Here is a 21458-nt window from a genome sequence, read left to right as displayed (position 1 = left end):
GGGAAACACGGACTTTAAGCTCCCTCCAAAGATTCTCTATTGGGTTTAGGTCTGGAGACTGGCTAGGCCACGCCAGAACCTTGATATGCTTCTTACAGAGCCACTCCTTGGTTATCCTGGCTGTGTGCTTCAGGTCATTGTCATGTTGGAAGACCCAGCCTCGACCCATCTTCAATGCTCTAACTGAGGAAAGGAGGTTGTTCCCCAAAATCTCGCAATACATGGCCCCTGTCATTCTTTCCTTAATACAGTGCAGTCGCCCTGTCCCATGTGCAGAAAAACACCCCCAAAGCATAATGCTACCACCCCCATGCTTCACAGTAGGGATGGTGTTCTTGGGATGGTACTCATCATTTTTCTTCCTTCAAACATGTTTAGTGGAATTATGACCCAAAAGTTCTATTTTGGTCTCATCTGACCACATGACTTTCTCCCATGACTCCTCTGGATCATCCAAATGGTCATTGGCAAACTTAAGACGTGCCTGTACATGTGCTGGTTTAAACAGGGGAACCTTCTGTGCCATGCATGATTTCAAACCATGACGTCTTAGTGTATTACCAACAGTAACCTTGGAAACGGTGGTCCCAGCTCTTTTCAGGCCGTTGACCAGCGCCTCCCGTGTAGTTCTGGGCTGATTTCTCATCTTCCTTAGGATCATTGAGACCCCACGAGGTGAGATCTTGCATGAAGCCCCAGTCCGAGGGAGATTGACAGTCATGTTTAGCTTCTTCCATTTTTTAATGATTGCTTCAACAGTGGACCTTTTTTCACCAAGCTGCTTGGCAATTTCCCCGTAGCCCTTTCCAGCCTTGTGGAGGTGTACAATTTTGTCCCTAGTGTCTTTGGACAGCTCTTTGGTCTTGGCCATGTTAGTAGTTGGATTCTTACTGATTGTATGGGGTGGACAGGTGTCTTTATGCAGCTAACTACCTCAAACAGGTGCATCTAATTTAGGATAATAAATGTAGTGGAGGTGGACATTTTAAAGGCAGACTAACAGGTCTTTGAGGGTCAGAATTCTAGCTGATAGACAGGTGTTCAAATACTTATTTGCAGCTGTATCATACAAATAAATAGTTTAAAAATCATATATTGTGATTTCTGGATTTTTTTTTTTAGATTATGTCTCTCACAGTGGACATGCACCTACGATGACAATTTCAGACCCCTCCATGATTTCTAAGTGGGAGAACTTGCAAAATAGCAGGGTGTTCAAATACTTATTTTCCTCACTGTATGTGAACAACTTTCCACCTTTTCTTCACCCATACACCCAATTTCACATACTGGGCATTAGATAGAGTTTCTGTTATAATATCCTCCATTCTTTTAGAAAAGCGTTCCACAAGTGTGGCCCAGGGGATTTGTGTTTATTCAGCAACAAGAGCATTAGTAAGATCCTGCAATGATGCCAAGTGAGATGATCTGGGCTTTAGTTGGTGTTTTAATTCATTCCAAAGGTGTTCAGTGGGGTTTAGGTCAGGGTCACTCGAATTACTTCAGTTCAAAATTGGCAAGCCATGTCTTGATAAATCTTATATAGTGTCATGCTGGAGCATGTTTGTGTCTCGTAGTTACAGTAAAGAGAATTCTTAAAGCTGCAGCACGCAATGACATTCTACAAAACTGTGCATTTATACATTTGTGGCAACAGTTTGACAAAGGCTTATTTATATTTGTGATTGCCAGGTGTCCACATACAGGCCATACAGTGTTTATCTTCAAGACAGCTACAGTATTTGTCCATCATACTGTACCTTGTCCACATAATTTGCAATCTCGGCCATCCTCTGCTTCACCTTCTCTACATCCTTTCCTTGTTTATGATACTAGGAAAGGAGAAATAGATTCATCATAACTCAACAACTCAATACACAACAATGTAATAACTCATCATTGACATCATGGGAAAAAACACATGAAAACCAACAGAGCTCCATGAGCTCCAGAAAACGAGAAAAAAAGTGATCCAATTTCATAACAAGTGAAACTAACAAATCTGTGCATGTGTGATAAGATCTACAATACTGTCAATCAGAGATACAGGGAGGAGGAAATAAAAAGATTGCCAGTATTTTTTATCATTTATAATAATAATGCAGACAAATAATCACATCGATTTAAAATGAATCGATGAATTGTGATGAATAGTTTGTGAATTCCTGTCAAGGTAAACTTAAAAAATGAGGAACACTTCATTATTACATTGAAAACAAGAACACTTTATTCTTTCTCTCCCTCTCGCTCACTCACACTTCACACACACTCGCAAACACTTAAACAGCAGCTTCTCTAGTCATCATTTCCTTTACAGCTGATGCCCATTTTTGACCAGCACTCAACTTCCTGTGTCCTGTCTGGCCAGTAGGAAATGGTTTTCCACTTCCTGTGTAAACCCCCACTCTGACCTGATTTTAAAACAAGCCAAAAAAAAAACAACTAGACCATCACAGTGGTCTGAAAATCCATGGCCTATCCCTTAACCCTTGGTGGGTTATGAGCTCATAGAAAATGGCAACAGATAAGTGGCATCTGTTGTCCTATGGGCATTACCGCTAACCTGGCAAAAAAAACATACCTCCCTGTTGTCCGCCACAATAATGAGCTCCACATATTTAGTTGTCTTCTGTGCATCTCTTTTAGACTGCAAGGGAAAAAAAATGTAAAGTAGCATTCTTTATAAACATTGTTTAAAAAATGCAAATGTGAAGAGTGTTAGTTACTGTAGATATAAACCGTACCAAACAAAAAGCTTGTTTTTCAAAAATCAGTTTAATGCTTTTGTTTTCCTTTTCTTGTTGCTATACCTACTTGTGCACAGGTGAACTGCAAACAGCTGAGCTATGCTAGATATTATATGTTTAGCTAACTAACTTTTTACTTTCGCTTTAAGTGCGATAACATTGTCAATGTTTAAATCGTAAAACACCACCCATAAAATTAATTAACTTTAAAAGACATGGTGGTGGCCAAGATTCAATATTTTATGTTTGTGACTTAATGTTATGTTTATGCTTGTATCTTGCCCTCACTTCTTTCTGACTTCTAAACACTTACTAGGAGTTTCTCTGAGATCAGTTAAGTTTAGCTATTGCAGGCTAAATGCTGTCTAGGATCATTTAGTCACTGACAGAGCACAACACCACCAGAGGACTGCACCCCCTGTCTTTTAGTAGCAATTCATTATAATCAGTTCATATGTATATCAGTTTATATAACATTTTAGCTAATGTTAATCCGATTCCTAAATCAAATTCCAAAAAGATTCTTCATTCAGATTAAAACCAAGTAGTATCAGGGTGCTAGGCTACCTGCTTTTGCAACCAGATTACAGTATATGCCTTTATTTGTGTTTGAACACACCAAACAGTGTCTATACAACACTGGAAAAGTGTAACTATTAACAAGTGTACAGCCAGCACTTTACTCTGGAGGACAATCAAAGAGATTTAAAAGCGGGGTCAAAGAAGCCAAATTAGACGTTAAAGAAAATGGCAATTATTTTGTATTAGGTACAAAATGGTGAGTTATTTCCTGACAAAAGGAGCTGAGCGAAGGTAAGATATTAAACATTTCTAGCAAATGTTTGACCTAATGGAACTACTAGTAAGATGGCTACGAAGGTCACAAACACAAATTAATATAATTACAAATAGTATTTTGACAGACTTGCAACTGCTTGCTTCCTGTATATCGACTTACTGGCACAGTTCTCCTTTACTTTGTTCAGGCTCAAACATGTACAAGTTTTTATATCACTGTGAAACAGTATTCCCAAAAGTCCTCATCCGCTCAGTCATATCTGTCGCTTAAACAATCTGTTCGCTCGACCGCAATAATTTACTGTACTTATTAGCTAAATTTCTGGCTTTTCTAAATACATCATTACTTAGAAAGCACTGCATCAATTTTCCCCTTTCTCACCTAGTTTGCCATCTCACCAAAATATGCAACCCTAACAATTTTGATTTTCTCTTCTAATATATAAGAGAATTCAAACAGAAATTTTGCTTCAGAGCATGTGGTGGCATAACTGTTATATCTAAGTGGACATTTCTATTGATATAACAGTGGTAATTTTTTATTTAATTTTTGCTTTTAAACTATTTTGTAATGTACTAACATTACCACAGTTCCAGCACTGCGATTATTCTTATTTTCATATTTATTATTTGCTACACAAAATAACATACATACACATCTCGCTATTTGCAGCAATATTTTTGTAAAATATATCTTAACCACCAGCCACAGCCATGAACTCTATTACAGACCACTATCAAACCTCATCATGCCTCATCACATCTCATCACTGTATTCATGGGTTCCATATGAAACAGTCTCGTGCACTACCACGAAAACAGTTTTACTTTTACAACTGACTTCTTTTATTACGAAAAATGATCATAATGGATAATTGCTATTCCACACAATCTTTAGAGGGAAATAATAAAGATGAGGTGGGATATTGTGCAAAATGTTAATGTCTTTCTGTCTTTGATTTAAAAAACAAAAGGGGTTTCTATAACATTTGCATGAATGTATTCATAAGCTGTGTATGGTGGCCTGGAAAAACATCAATATAGAAAAAGCTTTGCATTTTCAACAATAAACACCGATCAAATGCTCCATGTGCTTCAATAACAGCTGTGTCTGATCAAAGCATGAACTGAACAAGACTTCTGAAGCTGCGCTGTGGTATATGCAACCGAAACCTTAGCAGTTGTGACTGTAAATTGTGAGGTGGGGCCTCCTTGGATCTGACTTGTTTGTCCAACACATCCCACAACTGAATGTTTGGATTGAGATCTGGGAAAATCTGAAGGCCATGTCAATAACTTGAAACTAGTTTTCACACCACATTGTGGGCACCCATGACCTTATTGCTGGTTCACACAATGTTCTTCCTTGGACCAGTTCTTGCTAAGGAAGATATTGTATTAACCACTGCATACCAAAAACACCCCACAGGATCACAATCCTTTCCAAAATTATTTAGATAAATACCTTTGCCTTGTTTACTGGTGTCAACAAATCAACTTGTCGATGATGACAATATATCCTACCCCTGTCCAGGTGCCAATTTTACACAATGGTTATTGTTAATAATTGTCAATGGGTTTTAATGTTATGGCTTATTAATGTATATTAATTTCATTTGCATTTAATTGAATCCAGTAAAATATCGCACACGCAAGAGTGCTTTTGAACTGAATGTTAGCACAGCTGTTCTGCAGATAATTACAGCCTGATCTAATACATACATTTTGGAGTACAACTATTACAAACAAGCTTACATTTATAATAAGTAATTACTGGTAAAATATTTCAGGAGAAATTATGCTATAGAAAATAAAAAACAAATTGAAAGAAAAGAGAGAATTCTAAATGACTTACCCTGAAGTTGAAGGATTGTAATAGTTCCCGGACATTCCCTTGGTTAATGGTGGAAATGTTGTGTCCATGACCACAGTTTCCAGAAGGGAAGCTTAACTGTTCTCCTCTGTAAACTATGTGTGTTCCATTGTCTGGCTCAAACACAGGCTCCACCATGAACATCTCATTTGTAAGTAATATGAACCCCCTGTGGATCAAGCATGCATTAAAAATTTTTAAGAAATTAAGGTTAATATATAATAACTGTATGCAATAATCACACTTTAACAGAGATTTTGGTGAAGAATAAGATCTCAATGGGACTACAGAGCACTCACAAGGGAAACATTCGATTTATTATTGGGTCTGTGCTTTTTTAAAGGAAGCAATGAAAGAGTACTGATGATGATGAAATCTGAAGGTTTCTGACATTTAACCTTACTGCTATTTTTGCCACTTGTATATCAGTTTTATATGTGATTGTGATTCACCTCCGGGGACTTTTAAACCACAGTGCACATTTTCCAGCCATAAACTTGCTTCTAAAATATATGCCCTAACGTCCAGTGTGTGCAGATACTTATTAAACTGTAACATTATAGCACCTTTAACTGGGATTAACGAGTCTGTCCTGTACATTCTGCAAAGACAGCTGACATGAGCAAAATTAGATCACTCATCAACTCACTTCAAGTGCTATCCAAATAGACAAATATACAGATAATATTTCATGTGGAATGGAAAGCAGGGGTTTACAGCGCACACACACACACACACACACACACACACACACACACACCAAACACTATATTTGCTAACCATCAAACGTACTATTTCACAATTAATCTTGTTCTTCTCGGTTGGAACATGTGGGTGTGTGGAAAGAACTGTGGTAAGTTTCATATTGCTGTCCCTCATGGTGTCCCCACACCCCATTATTCATTTTGGAAGCTTATACAGGCCAAAATTGTTTAAGAGTTCCACAATGTTTGCGAAAGCATTTCTTACTAAGATCACAGACAACTCCATTTCGATATTCATGAATCAGCAAAGAGATGAGCATAAAATGTGGCCATCAGAAAGGAACATTAAAAATGCTAGGCATAGGTGATCAAAGTAATATATGCTGTTCTCAGTTGTGTAAAGAAACGCAAGGCTCAAATGTTCAGATATGCTCATTTACAATGTTTTGTTATATAAATGCACGCAACTTCTTAGAAATGTATAGGTGTACATAGAAGATTTATGCATATTTAGGTATTTCTGAAAAATCTCGGAGCAGCCCTGTAATTTATGATTGGCCTCATGCCAAGGTCTGATATACCGCAAAGTTTCCCAGTAGGGGCAAGCTCATTTAAGTCTTAAAAATACCGTATTGAACTTAAGCAAAGCGAACACGCACATTAAAAATCAAACACACACAAACTTCGAAAGGAACGTAAGAGCCGCATGAAACCAGCCAAAGAGCCGCATGCGGCTCGCGAGCCGCAGGTTGGCCACCCCTGCCCTAAATGGTCAGGCTCTCGAAGCCTAAGTTCTGCCACGAATATGTCAGATTGTTCCAGAGTAAAAAAAAAAATAAAAATAAAAAAGAACACTGTTTTTTTTAAACGAGCGTGTGCTTAATTATGGAGAGTGGAAAAATCAAGCCTTGGTTCTGTGTTTCTACTTTCCTGTTATTTTACTTGGTTCTCTGTGTTGTGGATTATCCTTGCTAGTTGTTTGCTGATCACATGAATTTGCTAGTTTATTATTTACATCTCTTGATTTACATTTTCAACATTCTTCACCTGTACCTCGTCTATAAAACTGCATTTGCATCCACTTCCACCACTCCTACGTGATACGAAAAACACAAGCCCAGGGTGTACGCTTTGCTTAGAATGCATTACACCGCTCTGTCTTTATATTTTTTCTCATAACAGCACAACCCAAAGTGCTTTATTTATCTTGAGCTTAAGCAAATTGCCAGTGATTACACGTTTTAGTATATAAATTGTCAGGATTAATGAAGGGCATTGATTTGATTTTTTTATGATTCCTTTTTTTTTTTTTTTTTTTTTTTTTTTTACATTTGCAAAGATTTCAAACACACTTCTTTCACATTGCCATTATTGGTATTGTTTCTAGAATTTTGAGAAAAATAATAAATTTAATCCATTTTGGAATAAGGCTGTATCATAACAAAATGTGGAAAAAGTGAAGCGCTGTGAAAACATTCTGGATACACTGTATTACAGTACCTAGGAGCCATTGCACTTCCATATCTATCTAATGACACTAATCACTCACACTTGTTCCTTGTCACCTTGATTAGCACTTGTACATAGCCTTCACCTTAACAAAAGCCCTGTCTCACATTGCCCCCATGGTCATGTTGTGATTCTTATTCCACGGTTTAGGGTATATTCTTATGTCTCTTAGATAAATTAGTCTTTTTGTAATTAATAAAAGACAAAGTTGTGTTTTTAACCATTTATAGTTACATTTTAAGTTGTGGAAGGTCTGCAATTTCGTTCCTGCGGTTTGAAAAATACAATGACAGTTGCAAAGAGAAATTCTATAAATGTCAAAAATAAATGCCTTCTTGCAAAAGACTTTTTGCTATGTCAATGATTACACTCCAATATGTGTATTATTATCCTTGGATTATATATTGCATCCTCCCTACAAATACCTGCAAATAAGAACTACAAAACGAATTCATATTAGCATGTAAGTGTATTAACATAGACCTGTGATTTGTATAACATTTAGCACAAGTTTTAGAGCTTGTTGCTATATAAAAACTAATAAAAAATATCTGGTCAATCAGATTCAAGAAGAGAACAGAGCTGGCTGTACAATAAAGAATGTAAATAAACAATCGGAATCTGTTCTGCCACTTTAATTTAACTTTAATTTAAGCAGAAATATTTGAACATTCTGCAAACCAGAGAAAACAACTGCAAGCACAACAAATCCTGCCAGGCTTAAACCTCATTAGTACTCAGGATATGAAGCGTGGCCTTCACGTCGGTGTTCCTGAAGATTTTAGACTCAGGCAGATTTGGACATGGTAAGCTTTCATTGAAGAAAAAAAAGCTTTGTGTAATCACTGAGAAGTCGTCCTTGAAGAGCAGGCTTTGTCACTAAATAGCTTGCAGTTAATGTTTACTTTTTTCACCTGGTCAGCTTTTTTTGGCAACCAAATGGTCCTTGGTAATTACACTTTACTCAATGGCCAAACGTTTTCATGACATGTTGAATACTGCTTATCACAGTGTGTACCTTCAGCACAAGTGATTAAGCAGAGGATGATGCTATTGACTTTATCGATGGTTTAATTCATTCTGTCAGGTTTACAGTTTCAAAATTCACCCTTCCAGGTGAGAGACCAGACATATATATATAATATTATTTAAATAAATAAATAAATAAATATTAAATATATTTGATAACAGAAGTATACATATTTGTAGTTATTCCTTTCAAATGTATGCTTTGAATTGGTAAAGGATGTCTTTCATACCTGAGACCAGAACATGTGCTGAGGCTGACCTCTGAATTAGTGTATCCTTCAACTTCGCCATGATAATAGCAGTTCACCTAAAAAAACAAAGGAATCCAATCATTATATTAACATTAACATATCAAATAAACTTTAGCTAAGTGCTGCTGCTGATTCACCAATTCAGCCAAGAAATGACTGCATCTTGTATAATCACTGTTATGGACATGCAGACGTTTGGCAAAATGCTGGTGTAATGAAGCATGTTAAAGTGTAATAAATAAAGCAAATTCTGCAAGTGCTGATTACTGTTGTAGATCTTGCTCCTCTAATTTTATTTTCACTGATCTGAAAGAGTCTGACTGCTTCTGAAAGATCTGAAAGAGATGTGAAAGGTGAATTGTGTCATGTCTCAGCTACTGGATAGCTCTAAGCAAGTTGCTAAAATTAATTGGGTGCTGCCAAAGGGCCCAACTGCATACTTAACATAATTAACAGTGTACACAGACAAATACAGGTAGACCACAACTTACGACATAGATAGGGACCAAAAAAACGGTTGTAAGTCCATCTACCATCTATGTAAGTTGTGATCTACCTGTATTTGTCTGTGTGACTACTCTATGATGCGTTCCGACGCAGACATAAGCCATGGTTAATAAAGCAGCAAAGTGTAAAATACAAGAACGCACAAGATCACTCTGAACACGTCTGAACTATGCAAGGTCACACCAAATACAGTGTGTCTGATACTCACAATGCATGCCAGGCATTCTTCTGTATGTTATCAAATCTACTTACTGCATGCAGATTTTGAAAGTTAGGAGACTCAAACCTGTTCAAGCATGACAATATCACAGTGCACAAAGCAAGCTCCATTAAGATATGGGTTACATACTCTAGGTTCAAGTGGAAGATCCAAAGTGGCATGGTTAAGAGCTCTGACCTTAACCATACTACCGTATTTTTCGGACTATATGCCGCTACTTTTTTCCTACGTTTTGAACCCCGCGGCTTAAACAACGAAGCGGCTAATTTATGAGTTTTTCCTGGGTTTTTCCCGGTTTCACAAACTTCAGGCCAAAAAACTGAGCGACATAACATTAGACCAATGAAATTCCCTAACGGAAACCAAAAAACGCACCTTACTTGTGTTCTGAGCTGCATGGCATCGGGAGAAAAAACTTCCATCAGGTGATTTTTAAACAGACAAATGGGAACTAAATGTGGAATGGGATGTCCAAAACGCACATACGAAACCTATTGTCAGGTGTTCACAAAATTTTACCCATACAGTTTATTTCTTGAAAACTGATTGGAAAAATGTCCATTGTTATAAGCACTATATAATTAAAACTGACCTGAATTATGAAGTGTATAAATGCATGGATCATTTACATTTAAGATGCACAGTATGTTTTAGCCTATTTAAGGTTGCTAATATATCACTTACAAATATGCCAACCCTGGAATCACAAATTGTGAGCAGGTACGTTTACTAAGGTTTTGTTTAGAGATACACAAGTACCAAAGTCTGAATGCTAAAGCCATTTTCAGTGTATGTATCATAACTGATTATACAGACCCTATTATTCATCTCAGCCTCCTCAATGTTCAGTTTGAATTCTTTTTTTAAACTGTAATATTTTTTTTTTTTTAATAACCAGAAACAAAAACACTGTGGAGCAGCCGAGAAATGTCCAAGACTCCCTTTCATGAGGCAATTGTTTATTTTTAGACAAACCAATGCGTCTAGCTCAAAGCATTTCAAAATCTTTGCTTAAACCATAAAAAAATAAAGTTTACAGCTGCTGTAGATGTTTCAAGGATGATATAATAGATTTGGTTATAAATATTCCTTTAGTAAGCTCTTGGCTGATGTGATGTGTCAGCCACACTAATTTATACTGCGCTGCATTTCTTGAGTTTTGTACATATTATTGCTAGAGCATTGTAGCTAGTCTTCAACAATACACTTCGAAAGACTTCCATATCATAACATAGCTAACATTAAAAAACTATTTGCATTAAAAATGTACATAAATATACAGATAATAAAAACGAGTGCTGAATGTACAATTATTTTCAAATGTATGCGGACACCCAACAATGACACCAGTATGTGGTTCTTCTCCAAACTGTAGCCAAAAAGTTTGAAGCAAAAATTATAAGAATGTCTTTGTATGCCCTAGAATGATAAGATCCCCTCATTAGAACTAAGAGGCTTTAACATGCTCCTGCATGACAATACCTGTGTGCACAAAGCAGTGGTGGGCAGTCAGGGCCAGTAAAGCCTTCTCTGCTGGCCTAAACACTATCAGAAGCACTGACCTACTTTTACAACCTAAATTCTAATATTTGTTTCATAAAATTGTATACATTTATTCCTAACAGTTTATTCTCTTAATTTCGTTGCTTTCTCTTGGCTGCACTGCTTCCAGTACGTGTATGTGGATGTTAGATTTTTTGTCTAATCAGATTTCAGCCTCTATGTGCTGCCATGTCAATCTAATCTGCCCAGGGCCTGCAAAGTTAACACTGCTGGCTCTTTGACAATAGAGAATTTTAGCAACGGGTCTGTTTCTTTAACCAATCAGATTTCATATTCGCCTCACAGGGCAGCTAGCTGGCCCAGAATAGGGTCAGCATTTTTCCGTCCTCTGATTGGTTGGTCAGAGGGAAACTGTTACAGCCAAGTTCGACTTGCAAAACATGTGTGTAGCTCTGCACACATGAATACATCTGATATAGACTTTTTTTTACACCTACGGAGGAATAGAAATTGATTTTACTAAGAAAAACTAGACATCGTGAGGAGGTCAGCCAACCCGGAAGCTAGCTAGCTTGTCTCAGCCTGGGCAATGGTTTGTTTGCTGCTTTCAGACCAGTGAATACGAGCGATACCGCTGACTTACAGCCTCTGAGGAGCGGTGCGAATTATGAGTCTGTATCTTTGGTGAGTAGGTTGTATTTAATTTACATTTTTAATTTTTTTCATGCCAGTATTGTTTTAAATCTTGCTTTAGTAAAATGCTATTCACCCTCCATATGTGAAATGCCTCTTTCTCTGTAATGCCATGCGTTGTTATATTGTGTTTTTGTATAGTATCAATGTTTTCGACGTGATAGTGGTGGTATTAAGAGGTGGATTAAGTTGGGTAAGTCTTTACTAAAGGCCCAGGTACCAAATGCACGGCCCGCCACTGGCATGGTTTATGAAAACATGGTTTGCCAAATTATGAGTGAAAGAATTTTGCGTGGCCTGCACAAACCCCTGATCTCAACCACAGTAAACAAATTTGGGATAAACTAAAATGCTGACTGCACCCCAAGCCCCCATAATAACTATGCACAAATCCCCATGGCCATGCTCTGAAATGTAGTTAAAAGAAGTTTCCAGGAGGGTGGAGGATATTATAACAAGAAAAAGAGACTGAATCACATGTTATGGGCAAAGGTCCACAATTTTTGCCCATATACTGTATGTAGTTTAATAGCCTTATTAATCTAAATATACAGCATATAAATACAACATCGTTTTACTTGCCTTTTAGACATTTGTACTATAATTAAATGTAACCTTTTACATTACAATGCCATATGTAATTAGCCTGTAAGGATGCTAAAAAAAAATTACATGAAATCACATGCTGAACTGCATGAGGACAAAGCAAAACAGAATGGGAGAAAGAGAGAGAGAGAGAGAGAGAGAGAGAGAGAGAGAGAGAGAGAGAGAGAGAAAGAGAGAGAGAGAGAGAACCGATAACATATATACTGTAGCCTAAAAGCTGAAAGAAAAAAAAAAGACATTTTCAATATATAATGGAATATTTTTTTAGATTTTGTTTCTTCATGGTCATTTCTTTTTATTTCTTCAAGGGCATCTTTAAAAATGTATGCATGCAAAAATAGAAAGTGATGGTTCTATCTACACTGTAAGAATGTGCAGATACACTTGGGTTACTATTGAAGCACTGTTGAATTTTAAGTAAATAAATGTAAAGAATGTTTGGAAATTTACCATAACAAAAAACATATAATAAATTACCATAATGGAAAAAAATGAAGGTTCCTCATCCATGTGTTCGGATTTGAACAGACAACCTTCTGATCAGCAACTCTTAACCACTGGGCCACTACAACTGCTTTGATTGGCTGATTAAGCAAGATTTTACAGCTCAGTCGTATCCTAAATTAACCTAACGAGCAAAAGTTCTGAGTTATATGACCTTTTATTACTGTATGATAATACAGTACAGTTAAATACTGTAAAGCTAATGTTATATAGTAGCAATACAAATACATTTGTTTATAGAGCGTTATTAAAAACTCAAGTATTTTGGCATCCAAATGATTCTTTGAATTTTATACCACTGCGATTCATTATTTTAAGGTTGGAATTGGATAGAAAGGTCAACATATATTTTGATTAGATTGTCAGAGGCTCTGGATTTACAGCAGACATATACTTATTATGTTTGGCCAGCTGGTCAGTGTGTTTGAGATGCCTGCATGGCGTCTGAAGTACTGCGGGATTTACTGTGGCAGCTTCCTGAAGACTAACTTTGCCAGCATGAAAAGTGTCTGCTGGACTGGTTTACAGAGAAAACAAAATTACTCAATTATACCTGGCACAGACCCACACACACACACACACACACACACACACACACACACACACACACACACACACACACACACACACACACACACACACACACACAGCTACTGAAGGCGCTCATACCCAGGACTGAAAATATCTGCGCATGACTCAACTAATGGCGTCCTAAAATAATGCACCAGTACCGCAGGGCAACGTCTGGGGCATGTATTAATAACCCAATCATCTTTCTTTCATGGTGTTTCCAGGTGGTTCCATTTTCATCTTATTTCCAGAAATGCTGCCCATTCTGAGCATTACCATGAGATGGAAACATTAATTTTTGCAGGGCAAATGGTACACACCTTGAGTACACTGTTTAATTCATTATAAGCAGTAATGGTGTGATACTGAAATTACTGTTGATAATACAACCGATTATAATACAACAAGAAATTGTATGAATTTATTCCCAACAGTTCTCTTTATTTCGTAGCATTTCTCTTGGCTGCACTGAATGCAGTATGTGTATGTGGATGTTAGATTTTTTTGTCCAATCAGATTTCAGCCTCTATGTGCTGCCATGTCAATCTAATCTGCCCAGGGCCTGCAAAGTCTGTTCTGCTGGCCTTTTTTACCATAGTCTCCTTAATAAAAGCTCTGTTTCTTTAACCACTGGAATACAGCCTCTGAGGAGCGGTGCAAATTATGAGTATGCATCTTTTATTTTAACATTTCAATGCTTTTGTCATGTTATTAGACAAATTTTGGTTCTGAACTGCTCCAGATGATGTGGATGCACAGTTGTGGTTGTCTTAACTGGGTTTTTTGCTTTTGTAAAATTGTATTTACTCTCCATATGCGAAATGCCTCTCTCTCTGCGAAGCCACGCGTTGTTATATTGCGTTTTTGTATAGTATTGATGATTTCTATAATTGCGACGTGATAGTGGTGGTATTAAGAGGTGGATTAAGTCGGGTAAGTCCTCACTGAAGGACCAGGTACCAAATGCACGGCCCGCCACTGATTAAAAGTAACGAAAGTTCCTTTTGTAACTTGTATTTAAAATAAATGTTATGGCTGAATCAGAAAGCCATCTTTAGCTTTTGTTTAGCTTAATCAGTCTTATGAACACGGCACATACAAATTATGTTTTTTTTTTTGTTTTTTTTAAGCAATGCAATACATCACAGAAGATGGAGCTGAAGGAAATTTTATTAGTGGGTTTGTGCTTTTTTATGAGGTTTCTGTCCTCATATTGTCTTGCTATTTACCAAAGTGGTATTTTAATTAGAATTCACCGAAGATCCCGGCTGTCAGTGCTTTGCAGACAAAGGGCTAAGCGTTATTCTGCTTTGGATGAGAAAACGCAGATGGTGCATTTGACAGAAGAAAGGAGGAAGACGACGTGTTGCCAAACTTGTCAACTGTTGCTTCATGTGTCGTTTTAATTATGTAACTCTGAAAGATCCAGCTGACCCAAACAAGGCCTGACAAATGTGTCGGCACAGGAGACATGTCTTTAAAGACTAAGTACCCGAGAGAACCAGGGCACTGATTTAGACAGTGATTGGCAAGCAGAGTTCAAAGTATTTCCATTATGTCCCATGAGCTAAGACTATTTTAACAAGGAATATAGAGAAAAAAAAAACAGTCAAATAGCTTCTGAAGTTTTCCTAAATGGAACTGTCAATCATCTCACCACTCATTATTAACATCTGAATCAGAAAATTGTATTAAAGCCATAAAAAACCCATTCACTAAAGCACTGTTTAGACTTCTTTTCTATAAGGTTCGCACATAATATGAATAAAGCTTTCCTTCACAGGAAGTATAAAGTGGAAAATATAATTTTCTGAAATACCGCACTATATACCGTAAACATGCACTTGCAATTCCAGTAATAACTGTAAAGAACCTTACCGTAGAGTTATGAATGACAGTGTGTCCATTCTTTCTGTAGTGTGTTTCACTGTAATTGCTGCTGAAGAGACCCCTGCAGAAGAGCACAAATTGCACACAAACATTAAAGGTCCAGTTGATTTTTTTTCTTTTACTTCATGCTTAGGCAAATAAGCTGCAGAATATATAGAAACATGAAAAGAAAATGGCTTATGACATGACCTCAGTTCAAAGTGTGATGTGGCTGACAAAAACCTATTTGGAATACAGGAATGCCCTCTACTCTATGTGCCTTTATAGATCCTGAAGGTAAAGATTTCAGCAAGAGCAAGAAGGGAGTTAAAAAGTGTTGAAAAAAAATAAGAAATGTCTGAATAACTTAGTTACACCTAGTGTATTGGTCAGCATAAAATAAGCTTAATTAAATGAATCATTTTAATTTATTTCTGCATCTCCATATTTATTTAGTTATTAATCAGTTGCCATTTTGCTTGTTTGTTTATGCATTACCACATTTTTTAAAATGTATTTAGTATTTCTACATTTATGTATTTATGTTTCCGTACATTAATAGGTATGTCCTAACCTTACCCAGAATTGATAAAAAAAAAAAAAAAAAAAAAAAAAAATATATATATATATATATATATATATATATATATATATATATATATATATATATATATATATATATATATATATATAGAGAGAGAGAGAGAGAGAGAGAGAGAGAGAGAGAGAGAGAGAAAAAGCATGATTCAGCAAAGTGGTCAATGTCACGCATGGATCAAGAGTCGGAAACCAGAGTACGGCCAAACGCATTATTAGTTTTAGTACACGAGGCAGAAGCTTCAGTATAATCCGTAATGTGGGAAGTCCAGGGATGATCGCCAGTGTGAACTGTAGATCGGATGATGAGCGAGTGGAAATGGGGGCCTTATAAAAGGAAGAGTAGATTGGAGACAGGTGAAGGTAATTAGTAGGAGGGCGAGGCTGTGCGAGTGTGCTGTGTAGGAGGGAGGCGTGGATGGTGGTTCCCTGACATTACCCTTTCCGCCAGGGGCTGCTCTTGACGCCCTAATGCAGCGCCTGGGATGCCCGCAGCCCCGGGGTGTGGGGCGGCTATGGTGGCTGGCTAAAAACTCCTCCAGGAGTGCTGGGTCTAGCACGTTGTGCCTGGCAACCCACAAGCACTCCTCTAATCCATACCCCTCCCAGTCCACAAGGTATTCCAGGGTAGAACCCCTATGTCGCAAGTTCAGAATCTCTCAGACCGAGTAGACCAATAGCTGGTCCAGCATCTCCAGGGAAGGAGGATCTATGGTGACCCCATTAATGGCTAGGGAGGGCTCGTCTGTCAAAGGAAACAATGGCGGCTGGAACCCTAGCACGAACTGGAACGGGGTTAGGCCAGGTGCAGGGAGTTCCGCGCGTACTCTGCTCAAGGGAGGAAGCGGTTCCAGGTTGTTTGGTCCTGATTACAGTACAACTGGAGGTAGTGTCCCAGCTCCTGCTCCTGTATCCCGACGACAGAATGACTTTGACCCCTAGGAGTCGGAAGAACGCCTTCCACACGTGGGATGTGAATTGGGGTCCCTGGTCGGACACGATTTTCTCTGGCAGGCCAAAGTTCTGGAAAATGTGATGGAATAGTGGCTCTGCGGTCTCTAGGGCTGTGGGCAGAATCGGTCCACAACCACTAAGACGCAGGTGTTACTATCCGAGTTGGGCAGGTCCATGATGAAATCTACCCCTAGATGTTACTACGGCCACTGTGGAATGGGAAGGGGGGACCAGCTTTTTATGCGGGTAAGTGTCTAGGTCTAGGGTGTCTAGGGTCTTGAATATGGCGCAGACAGGGCGGCCCTGAATGTAACGTGTGACCTGCTCATCCCTGGCCACCAGTAGCAGGCTTGGGCCAAGAGAAGAGTCTGTCTCCTCCCCGGGTGGCCCAAACCTGGGACCTCATGGATCGACCTCAGCAGGGATTGACGGCATGGCCCGGGGATGAACGTTCTTCCTTCTGGGCATCCTGCGGACGATGCAACTCCCAGACGATGGGCCTGAGGATTAGATTATGAGGAACAATGGGTTCGGGGTCCGTGGGCTCGTCGGGGCCATGGATCTGGGACATTCTAGGAACTGCACCCCCTGCCGATGGAACTCACACTTCTCAAGATTGAGGTAGAGGCTATGTTCCCATAGCCACTTCAGAACTTGGGTGAAATGGCCGCGGTGTTCCGTAGGGTCTCGGGAGATGATAAGGATATTGCCAATGTAAACGATAATGAGCCGGTGGAGAAACGGCGTGAACACTTCGTTAATGAATGTTTGGAACACCACAGGGAAAATAGATAGACCATATGGCATGATGTGATACTCGTAGTGTCCAGAGGGTGGTGAAGATGAAGATTAAATTGTTTAAATATATAACCACAAACAACGATGTGTTTACAAAAACAATGCTGATAAGGACAAAAAATATATATTTGGACAGCACAAAATGCCAACTTTAGTACTTTGTTGCAGAGCTGTTAATGGAAATTACACTTTTAAGAGGTCTAAAGCAGTGGTTCTTAACCTGGGTTCGGTGAGTCAGTCTCAGGGGTTCGGAGGAGGTCAAGACACACACCCGACTCATATGATTCGCGATGACACGCACCGCTTAAGAAGGGTTCGGTGGATGCGCATATGAAACTGGTGGGGGTCAGTACCTCCAACAAGGTTAAGAACCACTGGTCTAAAGTAAGAAATATAAAAAGCTTTTTGCAGCATAGTAGAAGGTAATAACAGTCCCTCTAATTAACTAGTTTAAAACTGATGTTCTTTTTTTGCCAGGTTTAGTTTTATGGCAGCAAAAGATAAAAATCTCCTGTAATATGCCAGGTAACGGTGCTCCACACATGTTTCCTTTGATGATGTGTAATGCTACAATTCAAAGATCAGCCCTAAATCATGATCACTCTGTCCATATTTTACTTAGGTTATGATGTTCTTAGGTTCATACGCATATGCCCTTCTTTCAGCAAACATGATGGCTGAATTATTACCATAGAGTTCTATTTTTGTTTTGTCTGTCCAGAGTACATCAGAGTCCAGCAGAGTGCATGAAAAAAGTTCTGAATTATCTAAATATTTTTAAAAAGCACATCTCTGTGCTTCTTTTTTAGCAAAGGTGTTTTGAGTGGAGAGGAGGAATGGTTATGATTGCTGTGCCCTTATTGCTTATTGTTCTCTGTGTAACTATTTTCCTGATATTTGCTTCCTGATATCAGCTTTTCCATTGACTTGAGGGTTCTCATTCATCTTTCTTATCATTAGTTTGAGAAAATTGTTGTAAAGTCTTGTATGGCTCACATGAGTAGTTTTAGATCCATGAGCTTTCAACCTGCATCAAAGCAATTTTAACTGATTTTAACTGAGCAATGTAAATGGTACTTATTAAATACCTTTTTTTTTCATTTGCACCAGGTGCAATTAGCAAAAGAATGTTTACAGCATTTATACCTGAAACTGCTTAAATATATTAGTTCATGCTTATAAATACACCGTTTTTGTTCATATTTTCTATATTTTTATTAGTACAAAGTCAAAGACATTCTATATGTAAATATGAAGTGGATATACACTGATCAGATATGATATCAACACCAACTTCCTAATATTGTGTACATCCCCTTTGAGCTGACAAAAGCTCTGACCCATCAAGGTATGAACTCTACATGACCTCTGAAGGTGTGCCATGGTATCCACCGCCATGATGTTAAAACTGGATCATTTCAGTTTAGACTTGTTTGTCCACAACATCCCATAGATGTTTGGCATGATTGAAATCATCTCTAGGTTATGTATGTAACCCTAGTTTCCTGACAGACTGAGATGCGGTGTCGGAATGCTTTTGGAATGCGACTGCGTTGTTCATGCTCTGAAAATGAGTCTAATCAGTCAAAATTGAGGGCAGGCTATCACTGGCGGGGTGAGGTCACGACCAGGAAGTATAAAACGCCCATGGAGAGAAGCCGGCTTCAGCTTCTGTAACCGAGAAGGAAGCGCTGAAGGGACGCTGGAGGTGTGGCAAGAGCATCTCTAGGTTGAAGGACAGAGGTGCCAGGAGTGGCACAGAGGTCAAGGTTGTAAAAGGTTGAGCGGGGTGGACCAGCCCGCAGCATGCAGAGGTCTTGGAGGGACACTCCAGAGGACTAAGCCTTGGAGGCTGCCACACTCCGGGTAGAGTGAGCTCTGACACCGAATGGAGAGGGGAGACCAGAGGACCCGTAAGAAGATGCTATAGCGTCAATAATCCATCTGCTTGGCGATTGCTTATGAGCAGGAATGCCTCTGCTCGGAGGGCTGTAGCAGATGAACAATTGTTCCAACTTCCTCCAGGGACTTGTCCGGTGGACATAGCAGTCCAGTGCTCAGACCGGGCACAGCCAGCCTCTCTCCCCTTTGACCGGGCACAGCCAGCCTCTCTCCCCTCTCCCCTTCTCTAACCCTAACCCTAACTCTCCCCCTAACCCTAACCCTAACCCAGCCAGCTCCCCTTTGAGCCTTTGCCTAAGATTTCATGGAGGCACTTGTCCTAAGACCGTGTTCTTGCTGGCTATCTGCCAGGCATGGCCAGTGCCTTTCTGCACTGAGTGGGTTACGTCTCCAAGGTGCCCTTGGTTGTCCCACGACCTGTTAGGCTCCAACCATTCAATCCTCCGACATTCCAGACCCCAGACCGTCGGAGGATTGAATGGTTGGAGCCTAACAGGTCGTGGGACAACCAAGGGCACCTTGGAGACGTAACCCACTCAGTGCAGAAAGGCACTGGCCATGCCTGGCAGATAGCCAGCAAGAACACGGTCTTAGGACAAGTGCCTCCATGAAATCTTAGGCAAAGGCTCAAAGGGGAGCTCAGACAAAGACTCAGACTCCAACACTACGGCCCGGTCCCACCCAGGCACTCTTGGACGCACCGAGAGTCAGGAGTGGGTCTCTGCCCTGTGAATGCCCAGACACGGGGGCGTGATACACCGAAACAGTGGATGTGAAGACTTCAAAGGTGGATGAAGCCAACTCTTTTGTGAACTGCTCTGGTTGCACTGAACAGGCGGCATCTCGCTGCATATGACCTCCTTGTGGAGGGAGCTCTGGATCGGAGAATAGTCTCTACCACCTCGGTGGAGAGACAGGAACCTCGGAATTGTGCTCCTTCAGGGGCCACAGCCTTAGCTTCCACAGCTTGGCAGGGGTGAACTATTGCGCCCCCTGATTGAGAGAGGAGATCCCTCCTCAGAGGAATCTCCCATGGAGGCTGTTCAAGGAGGGCCACCAGGTCCATGAACCACGGATGGCCTGTCCACCGTAGAGCTACCATGAGGAGACAGACTCTCTCCTGGCGACTGGACAGCCTGACGAGGAGACCTTAGTCAGTCTGAATCAAAAACAGCATCTCTAGCACCACCACACTGAGCACTGGGGCACCTCAGGGCTTTGTGCTCAGTCAACTGCTGTTCACTCTGCTCTCTTAAGACTGGGTAGCAATGCACAGCTTGAATCACATCATCAAGTTCGCCGATGACAACATCGTGGTGGGTCTTATCAGCAAGAACGCTGAGTCAGCATACAGAGAGGAGGTGCAACGTTTAACAGCCTGGTGTAAAGCGAACAACCTGTCTCTGAACTTTGACAAAAAAACGAAAGAGGTTGTTGACTTCAGGAGAGCACAGATCGACCATTCCCCACTGAACATTGATGGATCCTCCGTGGAGATCGTCAAGAGCACTAAATTCCTTGGTGTTCATTTGGCGGATAACCCCACCTGGTCACTTAACACCAGCACCATCACCAAGCCCAGCAGCATCTCTACTTCCTGAAAAGGCTGAGGAAAGCTCATCTCCCTCCCCCCATCCTGACTACGTTCTACAGAGGGACCATTAAGAGCATCTTAAGCAGTTGCATTACTGCCTGGTTTGGGAACTGCACCATCTTGGATCGCAAGACCCTACAGAGGATAGTGAGGACAGCTGAAAAGATCATCTGAGTCTCTCTCCACTCTATCATGGACATTTACACCACAACTGTGTGACTGATCTGTAC

At 39.7% G+C, this 21458-nt stretch overlaps 1 protein-coding gene across 2 annotated transcripts in view; it reads right to left on the bottom strand.

Moving 5' to 3' along the window:
* The window catches only part of adam12b (ADAM metallopeptidase domain 12b), a 146859-nt gene that overhangs the window by 65191 nt on the left and 60210 nt on the right, over nt 1-21458 (bottom strand). For both annotated transcript variants that reach the window (XM_083550436.1, XM_083550437.1), the window contains exons 4-8: nt 15393-15465; nt 8891-8967; nt 5401-5587; nt 2582-2647; nt 1761-1832 (exon numbers count right to left, since the gene is read on the bottom strand). In XM_083550436.1, coding sequence (XP_083406562.1) covers nt 1761-1832; nt 2582-2647; nt 5401-5587; nt 8891-8967; nt 15393-15465 — 475 coding nt within the window. The remainder of the gene's footprint in view (nt 1-1760; nt 1833-2581; nt 2648-5400; nt 5588-8890; nt 8968-15392; nt 15466-21458) is intronic.

This window comes from Silurus aristotelis (genome assembly GCF_946808225.1).
Source record: "Silurus aristotelis genome assembly, chromosome: 9".
NCBI classification, from domain to species: Eukaryota; Metazoa; Chordata; class Actinopteri; order Siluriformes; family Siluridae; genus Silurus; species Silurus aristotelis.
Note: the sequence above shows the minus strand (reverse complement) of the source record. Positions and strands in the feature narration are given on the sequence as shown.